We start from the raw sequence: 22086 nt of genomic DNA, 5'->3' as shown, positions 1-22086 counted from the left end.
ATAACATAATACATTTAATAACTTTATTGAAGTGTCAAATGTATTTAGCACTGTCGTTTTAATTGGGGATGCTACAAATAACTAAATATTGCAAATAGAACATAAACCATTAAGAATCCCAACTGGTGGGAGGCTGAGCAGTTGGCTATTTACACAACACGGTCCAGGAGTTGAACTCGGGACCACCGAGAACAAATAGCAGTAAGGGGAGAGGATTTGAATCAACGACCTCCAGATTTCAAAATCCGCCTCCACTTTCTCTCTGTATGACAAAAGTAATAAATAAATTAATGAATGAATGAATCGAATAAATAAAGAAGATTAAAAGAATTTATGGTTTCTGTTGCTTCTCGCCATCAGAGTGTCAAGAGTTTCAATAAAAGGTGATCACGAATACTCTGTCGAATGTGTTGAACATTTTCTTGTCGTTGCTTTTCACTCCGTTGCGGGAGATTTCCAAAATATCCGCAGGTTTCAAGATTTCTGACTTCAGCAGCTTCATCTCTTCCGCTAGGGACAACTTCTTTGGATTTTCAGTTAAGGGCACTAATCGTTGTTCTTTCATAAAGCATCTTTGGCTGTGAGACATGCTTCTGTTCCGAGCTCTTAATTGTCTGATCTTGTCATCGCTTCTTTCGGCCAGATTTGACAGAGTAGACCAGCTTTTAGTTAACCTCGGTTGGTTTTCTTTGGAATATAGAATCATGAGAACTTCTATATCTGTGTTGCTCTGCAACGAGAACACTTCCATTTCTTCTTGATGTTTATTTTTTGAAAATATAATCAAGAATACGAGCGATATTCAGATAGCAGTCATGCTTTATAGCGAAGCATTTTGTCGAGAAGCCCTTCACTGGAAAACAGGTGTCGCTTTCGTTAATTTATTGCGAAACGTTTGGTAAGGATTCTGCAGTAATTTCCGCATACGTCACAACTCTGTTGCGAAATACCTTTACTGTATTGTGTTTGCATAAAGAATTTACTCACGGTATGATTAATTTGAACTGTACTTCAACAGACAATAGTCTAGTAGTCCAAGGCATTTCGTCGACAATAATTTCTCACATTCGGGATTTCAACGTCATCTTCCATCAATTAGGGAATCAACATAAATTTATTAGGAATCAATTAGGCAGTTACGTCATGCATTACCTTCTGTGTAGCTTCCGGTTAGTGCAAATCAATCTTTACAATCATTTAATTAGGAAAAAGTTATTAGTATTGAAAGACGTCAAACACTGGAGTTGCATCACGCATGACGTGTCAGTAATAAGCTAATAATTAGGCAGTGAGGTAATGGGCCATTTCCGAATTTTATATGAAAAATAGTTTATTTTGCATGAAAAGAAACCTGTCCTTATAGGCGGTACACATTTTCATACTGAGTAGATTCGCGAGAAGACTCGGACATGGCCTAGTGCTTGTATTAAAACCCCTTGCTAGAGACAAGTTAACCCTTACTCTGCCCGGCATCTCAACCGTCTATGTATGAAAATGTCTGGAACAGACTCCGAACTGCTGGTTCTAGACGGATCACCATGCTCGGTTAACCTGGGGCAAGTCTCATAGGTGGCACTCTCCCAGATTTCTTCTCGTTCTAAAGTGGCAAATGTACACAAAATAAAACAACTCGCATTCATTTTGTCCCCACAAGAGCGTCTACGTTTCCGAAAGAAACGTTTGTGCTTAGAATCATTTACCACGTCATGAGCATTTATCAACACGAATATCAGGCAGCTCAGGGCAAGGCGTTTTGATCTCGTGAGGAGGAGTCTTCTTTTTCAGGCGAAAAAACAACCTCAATCCCAGTTTCTCTCTTCTACGGGGCTGGCGGAACAAGATTGGCAAATAAGAATCAGAAGGCGAACGAGTCTAGACTAGACTAGACCAGACTAGACTATACTAAACTAGACCAGACTAGACTATACTAAACTAGACCAGACTAAAGTATGCCAGACTAAAGTGGACCAGACTAGACTGAAATAGACCAGACTATAGACCAAACAAGGGTAGGCCAGAGATTGGACTAAAATCCAAGCTAGACTAGACCAGACCAGACTAGAGTAAACCAGACTAGACTAAAGTAGACCAGATTAGACTGGACTAGATCAGACTTTATTATATGGCTGTGTCTCACAAGGACTGGAAACTACCGAATTCACGAATTTGATTGGCTGAAATCGATATTGACCGCGGTCTAGATTTTCCCATCTAGACCTTCATCTAGACCGGTTTCATTTTGCGTTGAAAAAGTAGCAAAGTAAAATACAAAAATGTTCACCATTTTCTTTTATTTTCTTCTCAATAATTTATGGAAGTGCCAAAAGGCCTGATGAAAAAAAAAAAAAGTAAAGAGGACGAGCAAATTTCGGCAGGTTTAAGTTAAGCTCATCGCCGTTCGCAAGCAAAATGTTAGCAAACCAGTTACATTAAACGAATTAAAGTTTTCTTCTTTGCCATGTAATAAACATTTTATTAACCGAGCTAAGTCGGTCTGTGTGAGAGAATCTTGACCTTGGTCGTGTGTACAGACCTCACTGCGTTCGGTCTGTACTCACGACCTCGGTCAAGATTCTCCCATACAGACCTCCAGCTCGGTTAATAAGAGCTAAATACTAAAACAGACCAGATTAGACTAGACTAAAATAAACCAGACTAGACTAGTGTAGACTAGACTAAAATAGACCAAACTAGACTAGGGAAGACCAGACTAGAATAGGGTAGAGTTGAAGAAGTTACATATTCCCTCCACTAGTCTGGTAAATTTCTCTGCTGTTTAATTAAGAGAGCCAAATGTTTTCTTTCGTATATATATATTACACTTGAACGAGATATATTATTTACAAGTCTTCACAACTTGGTATATACATATGGCGTAAATGAAAGGCCAAAATAACCTTGCAAAAAGAGTTGCAACTCTGACAATCAACTTTTGGCAAAAAATAATACACGAAAAAGAAAAGAAAAGAACACTGAGATTGATTGTGACGCAAGTTTGATGCCAAATAAAGAAAGAAAATTAAAGTCATTTTAATTATTTTATCATCGTCAGTTCTGCTGTTGACACAAAAAAACTGCCGCAAGAAATAACAAACCCCATAGAGAACGCATATTTTCTGATTTGACATTCAGTTCTTGATTGAAACTCGATCGAGAATGATCCAAAATATCAACTTGCCCGCAAATTGTTCGCAAAGTTCTCGTGCCCAGGTTCTGTCTTTATACGGGTTCCTGAGTGAGTGACGATAGACTGAGAATAAGCTCTGTTTCTCTTAGGTAATGCCAAGTCGACTATTCTACTAGAGCTCGATCACGTATTTCTAAGTTAATAGCAAAGCCCACTTCTCTTTCGTTGATTGCTGAGCGAGAAAGCAAACAAGCGCAAACAAAAGCGAGAAAAAAAAAACATGTAAAAATGTTTTGGTCAAGCCCCGGCCAAACGATCACAACATTTCAACCCAACATATCGCGACGTTCTTCGGCGCAGCATGTTGCGCGCGTTTGGCCACCCTGTTGCGACATGTTGCGGCATGTTGGGTGTTGTTGGCTCAAATTTGAAAATGGTCAAATTTTTCATGCAACATTTGTGGATCTTGTATGAGGTTGTAGTCGTTTGGCCAGGGCATGCGCACTAGTTCAATTTTCAATACCCAACATGGCGCAACACGTCCCAACAGGGTGGCCAAACACGTGCAACATGTTTCGCCCAACAATGTTTCGATGTGTTGCGTTTAAATGTTGCGATCGTTTGGCTGGGGCTTCACATTCCACACATGCGTTAGAAATTCCAGTATCCTGATGTCTGTTATGATTACAATCCACTTTGTGAGGAACGTGATCGTCAACTTAGGTTGAGTAATTCGTCTTTTTCATTTTGTCTCTAGCATAGAAAAAGCTTTCAACGACAGTAATATTCACACTTTGTCTTATTGCCAGCCACTAGTACACCTCCATGTTCACATTTTCAGAGGTATATCTCATTGGTCCTCTTTGAAGTCGTCTTAGAAGAATGTTCACCGAAGGCAAAACCCACGCCAACAACTCATGACAGCCTGGGGAGCCTTGAATTTCGCTTGGTCAAATAGCTTCAATTTCACTTCACTGCCAAACCTGGGAGACACAAAAGAAGAATTTCAAATCAGCATAAATTACAAAAGCCTTACTTCAAGCCGAAGAAGAAGAAGTATCACGCCATATATATCCTTTCTTTCAATAGTAACTTTACGACCATCAAGTTGTATGCCTGATATTAGAGACCTTTAAGCAATGACGACGGCGACGCCAAGGACGATGCCTAGTAAAACAAGGATTTATAATTCACCTTTGAATTTCGCAATCATCCAGATCTGTTCAGTACGCGTATCGGTCTCAGAAGTTACTTGAGCTTAATATGCAATGCCAGCGTTGAATTTCATATAAATACGAAACATTAGCCGCTGTCGTTCACATTCTCTAAAATACGGAGAACTTAGTCATTTCACGTTGTTGTTTTGCAGAGGACGGCAAAGAAATGTACAAAGATTTATAACGCACGTGTACAGCCATTGTTTCGCTCGTTAAACCGTTTGTTTGGTGGTGTTTTCGCTGTCGTTGCCGTTGTTGTCGTAGTTTGCTTAAGGTCCCTAATGGCACACAAACACAATGACACCAGTAATTAAAGTACATCACAGGAGGAACAATCTCCTTTTCGGTGGAGGACCGATCCCGGCAGGCTGAGTTACAATCATTAGGGCTAAGCATAATTAATAGAGGGGACTCGTTATGAAGTCCGGCAAACATCAAAGGAGCAAACAAAGATTTCAAGATTTATGTTGGAAGGTCCACGACCCTGCACAACCTTTTGTTTTGCGCTCATACACTATGAATAAATTACGTAACCAAAACGTTTTTAATGGTTAGTTCCTCAGTCCGGAGTAAACAACTATTGTGTTTTGTGCACAGTCAAGGCCAAACAAGCGAACAAAAAAATACAGCAAAGAACTTTGTCGGGTTTCATAACCATTCCCCTCTATTAACTATGGGCTAAGAGATGTGAATAGCTTACTTTCACTGTACTGTCCACAGCTCCAGAAAATATTCTTCCTTTTGTGACAGCCAGAGCGGCCACGCTCCCTTGATGGCGGAGTAGAGTCTGGACACAAGTGAAGCTCTCCAAATTCCAGACCTAGGAAAGAAGATTCTAGTCAAAGAGTGTAGCTGACTTGTGTTACTTATCTGTCAGTCACGCAATCATCTCCATCATAATTTCCTAAACTATGAATTTATTACTCCGGCTAATGGCTGTTCCGGACACATGCAGGATTATCTACTCGCACCCGATTGGTTCATAAACAAATGAATTGTATGGTGCTTGGCAGTCGGAAGATGAAAAGAATTCTCATGAGAATTACTACCTGTATCACAGAGTTTTCGCAACTGTCCAGGAAAATTTCACAGTAAAATTTCCTCCACAAATCGTCAGCTCGTTTTGATTGTTACATAAGCAAACAAGTCAATGCTACAACTTACAAAAACGAGCCGTGAAACCACTCCATTAAAACAAGAATAACTTTTTCAAATTACCCTGAGTGATCTGTCATAAGAAGCACTGAATAAACGGGTCTGTCCTGGAGCACTCAGCACAGCGAGACCATATACAGTACCCACGTGACCTGCCAAGACAAAAAAAACATACGTTGACCACGTGTAGATTACTGCCTCGCCTCGGTAAAGCACACGGGGAGCTTATTTCAAATTTCAGAGAGCTCGAAAACACTCGGCCTGACCGCACACAAGTTACAAGAGGAAAGGTAGTAGTTTCCTCCCAAACGCGTAAAGAGTGCACAACACGTGCGCGACACGTGAAAAACGCACGAGTTAAACACGTAAAACGTGTTTGAGTTACACGCCACGCTACCCATAGCCTTTAAAGGAGTTGTTTTTCTCATTCACTGAGGGCTGTTTTCCATTTACTGCGTAGTTGAGAAGTCAAACACACGTGACACTTCGTGTTATATAACACGCGGCAAACAAGAAAGGCCTTCGACTTGCTACAGCTATCGCAGCTCCGTGAAGAAAGAAAAGAGGAAGAGAAAACGAGAAATGGAAGAGAAATCGGCTATGAACGAGGAGCACTGGAACAAGAAGAGGGAGATTCCAGCGGAGTCGAGAGCCAGGGCACAAACTACACATCCATCAACGAAAACTGCTGTCAGTTCAAAACAGGAACATCCACAGCTTCAAAGGCAAAAGTCTTCGAGCGAACCAGCTATCAAAGGCGTAGACAAGATAAACACCAATACCGATCTTGGCCCGAGTGGAAGGCAACGAAGTTCATCGCATACAGTCATGTCCACAAGCAGTGCCTACTACTTCATCCAAAATCACAGCGCCTCCCTGACTGAAAATGCCAAGAAATTGTCCGAGGAAGAGATCAGTGCGCTTGTGATCGACATCTTCAAACCCCTAGATTTCTATGAAATATTGTTCGACAGAATGAAAAATAACGACCAACAGGGAAATAACAGCGGGCAGAGTGACCCGAAATAAATACAAAAACATTGGACACATACACAGGTACCAAGTCTGTTTCCCTTGATGTGATTATTATTATTTTTTTTGAAATCACTTCTTGACGATGAAACTGAATAGAATGCGAAAACAATGCGATGAATATTTTTTTAATGAACAGTTTGACTGCTCGTTCGCTAGTAAATATATATGTTAAGCGCTCCTATTTCAAGATGCAGTTTATATCGCAAGTGTATGCTTTTAAGCGTTCGTCCTTCACAACGACTCACTGCTTCCAAACACTAACCGTAGGAACCATAGATTCTGGCGAAGATCGTCTTTATATCAGTGACAAGAGAATCGATGAAGCAAATAAGATATTGCCATCATAAAATATGTTATCTTGTAACGTTGTTTCGTTTCATGCTCAAATGCTGAAACAGGTCGAAACTCAATTTTGTTTGAGCAAAAACCGAAATAAATTGTTTTGGAATTAAAGTGATGTTGATGTACTGCTTGAAAACACGATATAAAAATCTAGTTTTTAAAAATTCTGTAAGGCCCGGCCAACCGCACAGATAATTTTCAATCGCTCATGTAATTAAGCTGTTACTTATTTCACGGCGACACAACAATGATAAGAGAATTCAAATCGCTGAGGAATCGCTCGAAAAAGCCACATCCAAACCTCGCTTGGAATAAGAGAACGTATGTTTTAAACTGATTCAAAACACCACCGAAAAATGCAAATTAGAATGTCGCATTCTTCCACACGATCGAAAGGAACAACGCCGAGCGGACTAGCGGCAGAAGATGGCATTTTGTTGATCAGTGAACGCGAAAATAAACTACCACTGTCAACAGCAAACGAGAAGCAAAATAAACAGAAAATGCAGAGCCAGTTCGCCGAGCAAATGAGAACTTGCGCGAACAGTACAGGCGTTCGGTTAAGAACATACTCCAAATGATACCACGAGCGATATGGAACAAAGTAACAGGCGAACTATGTCTTGTAAAGAGTTCTTCCACAACCCGGCGAATGATGGCGGAAGGAGCGAAATAAAGGTTGCCGAAGGGATGACTGTAAAAGAGTGACGTTTTCGAACAACTAAACCTTCGGCGAAATGTTATTTAACAGAATGACGGCTAAGGATAAAATGAAGTGTTGTCAAATAGTTGGTAATACAGTTTCATTTCGCTGTATTTTGCATGATGTGTCCTATAATACAACAGATAAAAACATTTCGGTAATTTAGGGTGTTACAGAACAGAAAACGGACGGCCATTAGTGTAATTTTTTGTAAGCAAGTCAATAAACGCATCAAAAGGGGTATAATTTTCCTTTTTCTCGCAACATTTTACAGTGAACTGGAAATAACTGTCGACGGCGTTCGCGACTTTGCTGAAAGAGAGCTGATAATTTGACGACGGTGACGGTAAAATTTGGCCAACCACATGGATAGTTAAAAGGTTGTAAAACTGTACCTCACACAATTTCCGAAATATTATAGATTGGAAATGTTCAACGTTTTCAAACTAAAGAAATCTGGAGATTGAAACAAATTATTGACCACATTTGAGGTAAATAGATGAAGCGGTAAGTATACAGTCGCATTTTCATGGCACTTCAATACTGTTATTTGCGAATTTCCAAGCCTCAATTCTATTAGGAAAATCGTTTTTCAGGTATCGCTAGGTTAATGAACTGTTCAGAAATTCACTTTTCCAAAGAAATCTGACATCGGATTTCCATAAAAGAATGTTTTGAGCGACGTTTTCCCTGTTTTCAAATGTGGGCCATCAAGTCTTCTCTACAAAAACCTGTGAAACAACGTACATAACCAACAACAATAACCTGGACTGGAATGTTTTGACGGCGGCAGAGATAGAGCGGAATGCCCCCAACTGGAAAAAGGTCAACTTTTCCACCGACTACGAGCAGTCGGTTTTTGTTCCTGAAATCCTACGCGCGATTGGAAAAGTTAAAAATTATGCAAATTAGGGGAGAATATGAGAAGGGACGAGACAGCAATCTGTTTCTTTCCGCGCCTGCGCATCTCGCTGCTCGACCGTTCTTCTTGTGCTTCGCATTCGAGATTTCGCGTCGCACGCTAGGAAAAGGAAGAGACTGCTCGCAGTCTAACATTTTCAGTAACAATAATGAAAGTGCAACATGATGAGGAATTTGTTATTTGAAGGAAGAAGTATTGCAACTTACCATTGAGCGTTTCCAAATGTTTGTGTGTGTTCACATCATACACCTTGAGGAAAGAGAAAAGTTTATCAAGCTTTAAAATTAAAACAACTACTAATCAAAAATTAGGCTTCGTAAAGAATCTCAATGATTAGTTTTGTCCCTTCTTATATTGGTTTACAGATGCACTTTTGTAACATTTTCTGCCCAAAGTCCTAAAACCAATGGAAACCGTACGTGTGTGGCACCGTGGTTTTGGCATGCTCGTGACTACTCGTGCTATAATTTGATTGGTCAATAACTTTAGGAATTATTCGAAAACTGCCACGAAGACTTACCGACAGTGCACTTGCTTCGTTCGTTCGGGAGAGCGGTTTGGCCTTGGTGTTGCATTACTACTCTTTCTGATTGGTGCAAAAATACTCGCGCCACTTTCTCAACCAATCAAACCAATCGTGACTCGCTCGCACACGTTTCCCCGCGCTTAGCGTCACCTACACACATTTGCTAAGAGGTTTTGATTGGTTCACCGGATTGTCTGCGTCCTTTGTGATTGGACAAGTAAAACCTTTGGTATTTGTTTTTCGACACCCACAATTTGTGAAAACTGCTCTAAATGTGTTACCTGAACTTGGTTCTCGTATGTTCCACACACGATGTACTCCTTGGTGACCGCCAAGGAGTATACACTACCTCCAGATGTCTGAAGAACTCGAACACACTCTAGAGTGTCTAGGTCCCATAACTGGAAAACCAAAGGAAATATCGGTCTCGTTCAGAAAACTGTGTTACTAGTAATGTAGAGCTGAGTAGGCAGGCGAGTCAGAAAACATATGACAACAAATTCAAATCAAAATTGCCCTGAGGAAGATCTTGTTTGCTTGTTGAATACGCATTGGGCACATTCTGAGACGTACCTTAATAGTCTGATAGGACCCACTGAAGAGGTGCCTTTCTGAGGCAACTAACGCGCGCACCCAGTGATTGAGGCCTGTCAATTCCTGTATGAGCTCCATGGTCTGGAGATTCCACACCTGGAACCGGCAAAACCACAGACTGTGAAAACATCAACTAAATACCGTTCGTCCTCGGAAACTGGCAAGGAGAGGACGCATAAGATCAGTTCGACTATTTAATCATTGAACTAGCCTGCGACCAGGCTCACCTTTGAGTTCACCTTTAAGTCACACGCGCCAGAGGCTAAGAGCGAAGCGATAAGACGGGGTGGAGTCTGGTGAGGAGGCACTTTCTCGTCTCGCGGGCTCGTTGCTCGATTCTGCGCTAACGGCTACGCGGCTCGCGCTTGTGGTCCAAAGTGAGCCTGCTCGCAGGCTATCATTGAACAAGTTCTTGAAATGTTATGAATCTTTGCTTTTGAAAACACAAACGTACATTTTTACACCCACGACTCACAGTAACATAAATACGGAAAAGACAAAAGAAACCATATTTCGAACTGAAATGTCCTCCATCGTGCACAGTACAATTCGACTTCAGTTCTCGAACACAGACTGGTGGAACAGTCTACATACCTTGATTTTCTTGAGCGATCCGCTGAACAGCATGTTCCTCTTTGTTACCAACGTACAGACCGGGTTTTCGTGACCACGAATAGAGTCAAGCAGTTCAAGAGCCTCCAGGCACCAAACCTGACATCGAAACGGAAACGTTGATATCATTATGCAAGTTCTCTTAAATCGTCTCCATACAATTCTCATAGTAATAGTTGAGAAAATTTACATGTAAGTCATGACATTCAGTTATACTCATTTTACGCACAGTTTACATTCTCTAGATAATTTGAGGAGATTTTAATGGCAGTTAGAACTGAGCATGCCAAGGTTGTTGGGCAATTAATTTGGGCAATTTTCCGGGACATGAATTTTTTTTCTCGCCCTTACGTCGTGCATGATTTTTTCTGGTGGGCAAAAGCTTGTACAATAACTTTTTTCATGCCAAAAAACAGGACCTAAATAGTAGAAAGGACATGCTCGATTTTTTTCCCCGTGGCTCCTGTCGCACGATTTTTTTTCAGCAGTTTTTGCTGTCCAGGATTTTTTGACGGTAACTTCCCAACCCCAACCCTTGGTCCGTCCCTAAGAGAAGGGGATTTCCAGTTCAGCTCAGTGACATGACGGAACTTCAGTTTTTCTGACAGACTGCATCGGGTACGGGAATATTATCTGTATATTCTCATAACTAAGCCACGTACGTTTATAGTGCAGTCTGCTGATCCACTGTAGAGCTTTTTGCTGTAACACAAAACAGGCAAAGAAGGTGAGATGTTGGTAAGGTGGAAATAAGGCAAACAGTCAATCACCGTGGCAGAAAAAGTAATGAGCCAATCAGAGTTCGATCCAGAAATAAGCAGCTGACCAGCGACGGTAAGCGCGGGAAACATCAGGGGGAAATCGCGGGAAAATATGAAAGTCCTAAGCCTCTTTTAGGCGTTCAGTTAGTTGGTTTTGTTCAGCCGTGTACAGCATTTTTCGCGCTGCGCCCCAACTAACTGAACCCCTGGATGAAGCTTGAAAGCCCTTGACAAGCGCAGAAAAATTTGTAAGCGGTGTAAGGCGTGGGAAAACATGCTGTGCTCTAAACGCAGGAAAACACGTCACTTATGGCAGGCGCGGGAAAAGTCGCGAAAACCAAAAGTTGATTTCTTTTAGCTTTCACACCTGACTGGTCTGAAACGCTTCATCCCTTCCATTCGCTAGAGCACGCCACGTTTGTTCTGTGAGCCACTTACATAGCTCACGAAACGCAAAGCTAAAAGCAGAGAATCATTTTTGCCACTTTCCAAAGCGCGACTTACTCGTGTGTACACAAAGCCAGCACGATTCCACTGTGTCCCTCTAGCGTCTTCACGCATTTGTAGGTTGTCAATGTGTCCCACACCTTCAAAAACAAAAGTAGAAAATTCCCATAAGAGAGAAAAAAAATGCACTTTAAAACCTTTTGAAACACGAAAGATAAGAATGTAAACTGCGGGTTACATGGATTTTCCTCTTTTTCAATGAGAAGTTTATCGGATAAGAACTTGGAAAGCGAACAAAAAATGCTGAATTGTCGAAGACGTGGTTCGACCAACGACTCAAAAATAGCAAATTAATTTTGCGTGTTTCACAACAGGTTTTAATTCTTTATTGGAAGCTCTTGGAGTAGCGGGCTACTACAGGGCTCCCTGACACCATGGAAAAATGATTGTTTGACGAGCCAAAATAACGTCATTGTTGGATACTACAGCTAGGAATCACGCGCACTTTAAATCGTCTAAGCCGAATCTAAACATTACCTTAATGGTCTTGTCCGATGAGCCACTGAAAAGCCATTCACCATGAGTACACAATGTCCACACGGGACCCTAGAGAGTAGAAGGGAATATGGTGTCCGTTATTACTCTAGGTAAGAATGGATGAGGCATATTTCTTTTTGATGGAAAGTTGTGGCAAGTTAGAGAATTAATACCTTCTGTTGTAATGCCAAGGTATTAAAATCAACGCTACTTTTACAATATTTACCTGGTGACCAACAAAAGTTCCTTTGCACTTGAATAACGGCTGGATATCGAACGCTGAAAGAAAATACACACATTACTAAAAATTACTTCAACCAAGATAGTGTTATTTCCTAGAAATAGAATTGTCATACTGAGATTTCTGGCTTGAGCTCCAAAGTTTGGGTAGGTTGCGCAAACGAAAAACAAAAATAAACGATATATGACTTACTTCCAACACCCCACAGCCTCGCCTCTACATTTGCCAAGTCAGTCTGTTCAACACAAGAAAAGAAAAGATTGGTCCTCACAGTTAAACAAAAAAAAATCCTTTAAACGTGTCAGTAAGTGTTTTTATAGAATGATAAGTTGAAACTGTAGCCTAAGGGAAAGAGAACAATGAGTTTTTAAGTCACAAGGAAACAGGCTATGCATTTGTACAGTTCCTTAGCCATATTTTGCAAAATAATGAAATAAAATGAAAGTAACTTTTCTCCATTTTCGCTGAAGTATTTCTCGGAGAAAGTGAACCAAGATAGCTAATTTTCACCTTTGTATTTGGAATTAAAATAATATCTGTCTTAAGATAATTTGCCGGAGAATTTTTCGACAGACGTAAATAATTACATGAAAACTTTAAAAATAGTACAGGCCTTACAAAAACATTTCACACAAGTATTTTATACCTGGATTTGTGAAATGCTTTGCCTTGAATCCAGTAAATCTGAGGACAGCTTTGTTTGGCTCTCATCCAAAAGATCTAATGAAGTAACAGTACAGAGAAAGTTTCAGGATGAATTTACACTGATTACGATAGAAAGTATTGGTGGTGCGGTGGCCTCATGATTAGTGCGCTAAACTCTGGATTGTGCGGTCCGGGTTCGAACCCTGGTCGGGGATATCGTATTGTGTTCTTGGGAAAGATACTGTACTCTCAGTGCCTCTCTCCACCCTGGTGTATAAATGGATACCAGCGAATTTAATGCTGGGGGTAACCCTGCAATGGACTAGCATCCCATCCAGGGGGGAGTAGAAATACTCCTAGTCGCTTCATGCTACAGAAACCGGGATAAGCTCTGGCCTAATGGGCCACTTGGCTCGTATGCAGACTTAACCTAACTACAATAACAAATGCAACCAAAGAATAACGCTTCGTACTTACCTATTCTGATGTCGACAGTTTTTTCCATTCTATCAACTCGTTCTGTCAACTTCAGAATCATGGCTTTGAGAAAGACAATTTCCTGAAAACAATTTCACCAAATAAACCTAGTAAACTGTAGTTTAAAAAGTTCAAATGGGTTGTTGTTCAGACACACGAACATGTATTTAAAGTATTATTAGATTTATTACGAATTATGACATCGGTCAAAAGACAGGGTTAAAAAATATAATCGTCAGGGTTTAAAAATTTAAATGGTTTGGCATTTTTTATTTCCACTAGTCCCAAGAACGTTTTTTCATCTTCTGCTGTTACTTGAGGAATATAGAAGAAGAAAAAAATGTGAAGTTTAATGAAAACTGTCCTATTTTTGTACCGTTTGTTACCTGATCTTTATCTTTCAGTGTTGTTTTGAGTTCTTCCATTCTCTTGTCAGTATGTTGCAGAAATTCCTGCCAAAAGTTGTTAAAAATATGCAATTTACTTCATACAATGTAACTTTGACTAGTCTGACTAGGAAATAATAATCTGTACATGTACAAGCTTCGCTCACCCTAGTACTAATGGCCGTTACTTAAATATCTTCATGCTAATGATTATAGCATTCTGTTCCCAGTTGACTTACATGTAATCACTATGGCCTGGAAATAATTTTCATATCAACCAATGTAAGCCAGAGGGAACAAAAGAAAACAGATCAAATTTGTAGACAAGACGTTTGTACAATGCTTCTTTGTCATTAACAAACATGGCAGTATACCTTGACAGCTTCAAACTTGCATGTCTCAAGATGAAGTCGAACCTCTTTATGATTGCCCTCCATGTGACATCTAAAATTAAAAGATTACAAAACAACAATATAATTATATCACTTTGGAATCAAGCAGGTACATGTAATTCTGTGGGATAACTCCAGAAGGAGCCACAACATGCTGAAATAAGGGTACAATTTCAAATGCAAAATGCTACAAAAGAAATGTTTAAATTGTAAAAGTACACAATAACTTTGACTGATTTTGAAACTGAACACTAAATTAAACTCTAGGCTTGGACCCATATGAAAAATGACCTGTGTAATGAAAAGCCGGGATATTTGCCTATTGTAATCAATTTAGACTGCCAGCAGCTGGCCTTTACATGTACTTTAAGGGTCAAATGAGTGTTAACCCGTGAGTATGAACACAAAAGGGTGGTATGGACAGAAAGGGCCAGGGTTGTGCCACACCCATGTCTCATGCCAATCCGTTCTAGTCTGAAAGGCCTTTCTCACAATCCCTGCCTCATTTCGGGAGAAAAACAGACTGTCAGCAGTCTAAATCAATTTGATCTGCATATTTGATGAATCGCTTACCCATATTTTTGGTGTGGACATCTCATGTGTTCACAAACTTGTAAATGATCTTCAAGATCCTAGTTGATGTTGACAGAGTTATGCAGTAATCAGTAAATACGTGCACTGGTACATACACAGAACATGCAATCAGAATATGTGTCAATGAATGAAATGGATTAGGACAACAGCTATAGCCATTTCATCAGAAAAAGTAAAGATTGCTTCAACTTACCTGCAGTAAAAGACGCTAACTATTTGAGAAAGTTTCACACAAAAAAGATTTAGAAAGATTATGATCATTATCATCAGTGTGATAAGGTTTCCAGCAACATAGCCCACAGATGACCATTTTCTATATTCATATAGTGACCTTAACACCTTTAATAACTACTTATTAACTCAGAGCGAGGTCTTTACGGGAAAATCTCAAACCGAGACCTTGCTGTATTGACCGAGGGATAGTGAGGTCAATAAGGCGAGGTCAAGGTTTGAGATTTTCCTGTAAGGACCAAACGTTTGACGTTAATAAGTTGTCTATTATATGGCTTTTTGCTTTATTTTCAAAGGCCCCTAATTGGCCTGTGGGCATTAAGGGAGATTAACGCCCTACAATGAGCCAATCAGAGTGTTAATGATATTGGCGACAAACACACGCCATATAAAAAATAGTTTTATTAAGTATATTTAGTACTTATAAGGACATGTAATAAAGATAACTTACTGCTAAATTACCTGCCACGCTTAACCAGTCAAAATATACATGTATGCAATCCTACATGGAAAACCCATCTACCAAAAGTATGTAATAATAACTAGTCTTTGCACTTGAAAGAATTTACCATTTTGAGCAAAGTAGGACATTGCAAACTGTTTGGACACTGAGTTGGAGCATACTGACAGATCCTCTCATGTTCACTGAAAAAAAAAGTGGATTATTACACGGTTGTACAAACATACATTGATTTACAGTATGAATTACAAAGAGTCATGACTTACTGTCTGTTAGAGAGTTTGACTGTCACAGGGCACCCAGAAGGATTTACTTCATAATCTGTTGGGGATCCTGTTGACTTAAGCTTACAGCCATATTTACAATGGATGTACAATTCACCAATCTGCTCAGACACCTGACAAGAAAAGGATAATAATACAATTAGCAAGCCTACCAACTTCTAGCCACTGCGTAGACAACTACAGGATTAGTTGAAATAGAAAATAAAAATACAAGAATTACTCACTGCAAGGTTAACAACAACTATTGAGAGTTTGTTGTCATCAACCGGGCACTTTTCTGATGCTCTTGAAAGAACACAAGTTCGACAAAAGGTGTGCTAAGCGAAACAAAACAAAAAGGAAAATTTAAAATTAAAACACAGGTAAAAAAATCTACTCATAAGTACTTTTAACTAAATATGTTGCATTCCAAGCAATTTTTGGTTTATCAATTTGCTGAATATACCAAATGCTGGTTTTCACAAGTGACAAAGTTGCAGTCAGAGTTGTTGATGCAATCAGAAGCACAGAGTAATATGATCTTAGCAAAAATAAATCTGAAGCTTATGACTCCAAGGCTTGTGATGCTTAAAATCTTATGACAACTAGATAGTCAGTGCAAAAGATCTCTAGCCTTATAATTGGTATGTAGGTCCTTCCGCTTCTGCTTTGGACTCGGACAATTTAGTTTACATTGACCACAGTTGTGGAAGGAATCTGAAGAAAATGGAAATGTTCTGATTCCCCCAAATCAACCGCTTGCAACTCTGATTTTTTTATTTTCACTAGGTCATAGGTGCTCTTATGACTACAACTCCAAGTGGACTTTGTCGCTAGTGAAAACAAGCCTTAATTAAAGAAATTAAACTCATTCACTGACAGAGAGCTGAAAGGGAGTTCAATCCTCACCTAAAAGCAAATTTAAATTCTGATTCAGGCTTAATTAGACGTTCATACTCTTGTTCAATCATTATGAGATAGGGAATAACATAGTTCCGCGCTAAATTAATTACCAGATTTTTTATTAATTATCAGACTGCCATTAGAGGACTTTTGTAGCAGAAAACAGTCTTACCCCACATGATGTAATAACAGGATCTTTAAACACTCGTTGACACAATATGCAGAACAGCTTTGATGATGGTTCATCCACAAACAACACAACTGCCTGAAGTTCACAAAAACAAAAGTTTGTTGGATATTGCATATAATTTGCATGTAATTTACATAATTTCTTAATGTGCCGCTCCAGGAATAACCACTCCCAGTGCAAAGAAGGAGGAAGGTCACTGGAAACTGCAAGGAGGAGGGGGGAGGGGGGCATTAAAGACCAAAGTTTTTAGAGAAAATAATAATGCTAAACAAGAATTTCTAGTGGGTTGGGAGAAGGGGTTTCATACAAAAAAAAAAAAAAAAAAAAAAAACCTTCCCTAGGGAGGGTATGGAAAGTTTCTGGCTCCATTTTATTGACACCTTTAAAAATACTGTTTTAATGCCCTCAGATGGCTACTTATCTCACTGGAGGGAGGTCCTGTAAATGTTTGGAAATATGATTGGTAATTATTAGGGGTAACAATGAATTTGAGCTATAACTAAACTTTTAGCAGGTCCTTTTCAAAATCCACACATGTACGTATATGTCCAAGTCTTGGTCTGTCAGTTTTTTAATATTAATTATGCAAGTCTCACTTGAAAAATTAATAATATGATGAGGTATAACCTGTGGCAAGTGTTGGAATGCTTATAAATTTATTGGTCTAGCCCGCCTGCCAATTAATACTGTTTATCCTGTTCAAAACTTTACTCAGACGACTTTACATGAACCAAAATTAACATGCTTTGATTAAATGAACTTCAATGACAGCAGCTCCATTCAACATACATGTTATGAGCTTACTATAACGATTTGGATTATTTTGCAAATAACACCACGCAAACCTCTTCATCTTCCTCTGTACAACTTGAAATGGAATGATGAGAACGAGCGGATATTGTTGATGATGTTCTGTGATGGCGTTTAAAGCACACTGCATCAAAACTTCCCTAAAAACAAGCAAGAGCACAGTGCTTTCAATAACATTTGAAGTAGATGTCTGCCAGCATAAAAGTAGGCGGCTCAGGGTATATAACCTTTGCTAGGCAGGTCTGGGGACATGTTTCCCCAGAAAATTTTGAAATTTAAACTTTCAGGAATAAGATTTCCAGCTTTCTGGGCATCAAAGTTAGTAAAGTCGATGATGAATATATGCTGGAACTGATCTTCTTTGCTTGCTGCCTGCAAATGATTTATCTCTGTTTGGGTTATCGAAGTACATCAGCTTCCTTCATAAAGTTCTGCAAGTGTTAAAACCGTGAACAGGATTGTGGAATGAATTTCCAAATGATGAACAAATAAAGTCTTTCATTTCTTCAATTGATGGCCCTTTGCGTGGCTCACGACTTTCCAAAAATTGTGAAGATGGCGAGGCCTTATCTGTGACTTCAGACTGTATAGTCTTAGAATCAGTTGGGCCGACCGAAATTTCATCATTGGAATGAAGCGTTTCGTTTCGTGCAATTGATATTCATCCGTAAGCAAAGAAGAACACGATAGGTTTATGAAAGAACAATTCCAAAGTCAAATAAATTTATTCAAATACCTGTTTTGCTTTCAAAAGAACATAAACGAATCAGTCTGTCCAGACTGTATATGGGTGCGCACTTTGCTGCCATCTTTTCTCAACCAACCACATGGTAATAGTTTAAGAGCAAGGTTAAGTTTTATTATGATACTGCTGAAAATGGCTGAATGTTTTGCAATTTGCAATCATATTTGATGGATGTGTACGCTTTTATATACATGAACAGTCAAGGCAAATGTAAGAAATATTTTATCAGTTTATTTGAACTGCGAAATAGGTAGGCAGTAATGTTATAAGAGTTTCATTTTTGAAGTTTTTGTCGACAAACACAGCCAAGCAGCCGATGACTCGATGACTCACAGATGCCGGAGCTCCTGTGGTAGCCAGCTTCTAATGAAAGCGCTGGAGCAATGCTTAGCTCTTCATACATACATACTTTTTTTATTCCAGAAGCAAAATACATATACAATTAAAACTAAAAATAAGGTAAAAAAAGAAGCCACTAGAGAAGGAAGTTTAAAAGAGGTTATCCCTATATGAAAACTCCCTTAAAAAGTACAATAAAATCAAAATTAAAATTAAGGTCCTTCATTACAATTAAATAATTAAGTGCAATTTGAGCTTAGATTTAAACTGCTGAAAGTATATTAGCTTCCACTACATCTCTTGGTAATTCATTCCATAATTTAACAATGCTAATGAAAAATGAATGTTTATACCAAATAAGTTTTCAGTAAATAAAGATTAATATTCAATGTTAGTTTTGGGTAACCATACCATTATTGTGAGGGTAGCACAGTACATGTTAATTGTTACATACATTGGCACTCAGACAATTGTCTCACACTTGGCACTGTCTCAGATTCAAATTGGTCTACTGCCAAGTGCCTTTGGCAAATTTAGCAGTCCAAACAATCCTAAAAACTGTCTCAAATCAGAACCAGCCTTGGGTTTGTATATACTGGTAGTCATTAGAATTCTAAGGATTCAAAAACGTGTTTACCTGATCTGAACCAACTGCACCATTTATGTCGCATTCTCTACCTAAGCTTGTGCTATTACTTGAGGAGACACATGTCATACTAGCAGAATTCCTCTTGAGGGAAGCATCGCGTTCACTATCAACTGAAATGAAAATTAGAAACAATATTTAATAAATGGCATTCAATAAATTGAGAAAACCTAACTCTCCACCACTTCATGCATAGAGTCAGTGTCTGATGTGACAAGCCACGCACTTCCAGTCTATGAGATCTATTTTTAAGAGCCTTTTACTTTACCCTTTCAAGAATTCCTTTTCCAATAATTATTTTACATACTTAACTTTTTCCGTGCTTCAATCAATGGCTTGTAAAAATTCTCAACGCTTATTTACTGGGCATTAATGTCTGTTTTGTTGTATAACATTACATGAACATTAAATTGCAGAGGTGGAACAATTAAGGCATCCAAATTGTGATTGAGGAGATTCGGATCCTTTGCCAGAAATTAGCTGATGAACATCAGGTACTTTGTGTACCCACTGACACATCACTCCAGCCACTGTTATTCTACCTCATGTACAGAGTCTTAGTGAAAGTGAAATGACATTGTGAAATTGAAAGTTTAGTTTTTGGTATTTTTCTAATATTACCTCGTGTTATTGTTGTCACAGGAGAAAAAGCAGATGTTCCAAAAGTGGTTTCCATGCGTGCTTAAAAGAAAGATATTTATATTTTAATTGTACTATTAGGGACACCATAATTAGCTGTGTGAGACACAGAAATAAATAATTTGTCACCTAAACCACAAGCTTTCTCTACAGATACTAGAAGTTCTGCCAAAATTATTGCCTTGGAAATTCATTAAAAACTCTGAGGTATAAATTGTTTTACATGGTACCACAAAGCAAGTTAAAGACCCCCTTCTTTTATAATGGTAGTAAGTGCAAATGTTTTTAAAGAGGATGTTTTGTCTTCAAAACAATGTTAGTATGATTTTCTGATATGTTGATGGTTACAGTTCATCTGTTGATCAAAGCAAATCAAAAGGGAAAAAATCCACGATGACTAATTTATCAAACTTTCAATTGCAGTAACTGTTTACCTGTTACAGGGTTAAATATATATATTTTTTAACTGGTTGAAAACGATCACACCATTCAAATTCAAAACATAAATGTCACAGGTAACTTTAACATTAAGACTTGAGTTGAATACAGTGTATACTGGGAACTACAGAAAATAAAAGATTCCACAAGTATAGAAACAGTTTATTTGGAAATCTACTAAGAGATGGACGAAGAAATAGCCCAACGGCGCTTTCAGGCGAGTCCCTATTATAATATCTCTTGCATTTGACCGCTGTGTGGGTTTCATAGCTGCTAATTTACTAAATAAATGAGTGATGGAGAAAATTACTAAGCCTTATCCCTTCACTTTGAGCTTCCTCGCTTCATCATAGTATTGTAGGATTCGAATTAAAACCATGTGGTTTTATTTTTCATGGCTCCATTCACTGAATGAAGTGGAGAAAATGAAACTTGTACCCAAATAAAAAATATCATTAATTATGCAGACAATGCATGCCAGCATGCTGAATTATTCTGAGATCGATGATCTTGAAAAATTTCGACGTTTATTTTCGATTGCGTTAAAATAAAGAAGAATCGTGAATGGGGCAACATTAAGTTAGCGTAAAAAGTCACTCAGTGTTGAAAATATAATTCCAAATACCACAGTACACGCTAAATCAACAAGATTGAATAAACCTAATTTTAAGCTGATATAAATTAAGGTTTTCAACCCGATCTGAAGCCATCTGCCTTCCCTAACTCAATGAGTACGTAAGATGTCCCTCGGTGACTGCATTTCAGAACGCTAAGCAGTTGTTTAGAGATTTTCAAAGTAATAATCTTAAAGAAAAGTCTCTTTTCTCAGTTAAGCTAGTTACCTTTGTGTTGATGGATTCGTAAGATCGTGATCTTACACTGTCTGCTTGCATATTCCCAATAACCCCGGACATTTTTCGAAATACAAAACCGCACGTCGGAGATGAAACTCACGCGAATGATCAACAACTTTACGGTTACGTTGGAAAGAAATACTGGGGTTAATCCATCTTGATGACCCTAATAACAGTTCTCGAAAGGTTTCGAGAGACTTATTGGGATAAGAACCACATAAAAAACACGACAATCCTCGCTGCGTGCTCGCTGAAATGAACGTTTACGGAGTAGTGACATTTCCTGAGTCCCAGATCCTTTTGGGATAGAATTGCGCACGCACATTTCAAAGAGGATTTTGGCGCCAAAAGGGCGCGCTTCTACTTGCTGTGATTGCTCCATGCCTGAATTTCAGCCGTGCCCTTCAGGAATAAATAACAAAATAAAAACGAATTCTAATACATGAAAAATAATCGTTTCTAGCGTGAGATCGAGATTTAGATTGCATTCGCAATAAAAGGAAAAGCATTCGAGAATGGATGCGTTCTGTTCAAGTCATGCAGTTTGCCCGGGCAGTTTGCTGGCTTTCAACAAATTCACACTTCGTTTTCGAGTTCTCACAGGGTCCTCCTGGGAGGGCTGTTTATTTAATATCGAGTTGAAGCCTCTTCGTTTTTCGATTTGTCTTTTGAGTGTTTCGTTTTCGAGATGCCGGTTCTTCATTTTCGTGTTTTGAGTGCTTCGTTTTCGAGTATTGAGTTCTCCTCTTACATCTTGTTGCTCGTGGTAGCGTTGTAGGTTCGATAAGACAGGATGAAATAATACACGTCCACTTCACTGCCATCATCAGCCCCGCTTGACAACAGCGCCAATTT

The 22086-nt window shown here is 39.0% G+C and overlaps 1 protein-coding gene across 1 annotated transcript; it reads right to left on the bottom strand.

The window, feature by feature from the left end:
• Positions 1–3865: 3865 nt before the first annotated feature.
• LOC110051566 (E3 ubiquitin-protein ligase TRAF7-like) lies at positions 3866–21323 on the bottom strand. The gene is made up of 25 exons (XM_089288654.1): positions 21216–21323; positions 19922–19978; positions 19292–19413; positions 17606–17710; positions 16743–16835; positions 15913–16005; positions 15671–15801; positions 15514–15589; positions 14693–14751; positions 14102–14171; positions 13728–13793; positions 13342–13423; positions 12866–12939; positions 12412–12454; positions 12205–12257; positions 11979–12047; positions 11499–11581; positions 10896–10935; positions 10216–10332; positions 9601–9717; positions 9309–9428; positions 8708–8750; positions 5563–5651; positions 5045–5164; positions 3866–4110 (listed from the first exon to the last, which is right to left on the bottom strand). The coding sequence occupies exons 1-25, from the start codon at positions 21289–21291 to the stop codon at positions 4099–4101; spliced, it is 2010 nt and encodes a 669-aa protein (XP_089144780.1). The 5' UTR covers positions 21292–21323; the 3' UTR covers positions 3866–4098.
• Between the last annotated feature and the right edge of the window lie 763 nt (positions 21324–22086).

Source organism: Orbicella faveolata, unplaced genomic scaffold, assembly GCF_042242905.1.
Source record: "Orbicella faveolata isolate gen_17 unplaced genomic scaffold, um_ofav_v1 contig_2, whole genome shotgun sequence".
Lineage (NCBI taxonomy): Eukaryota > Metazoa > Cnidaria > Anthozoa > Scleractinia > Merulinidae > Orbicella > Orbicella faveolata.
The sequence above is the reverse complement of the archived record's forward strand: the minus strand, read 5'-3'. Positions and strand labels throughout refer to the sequence as shown.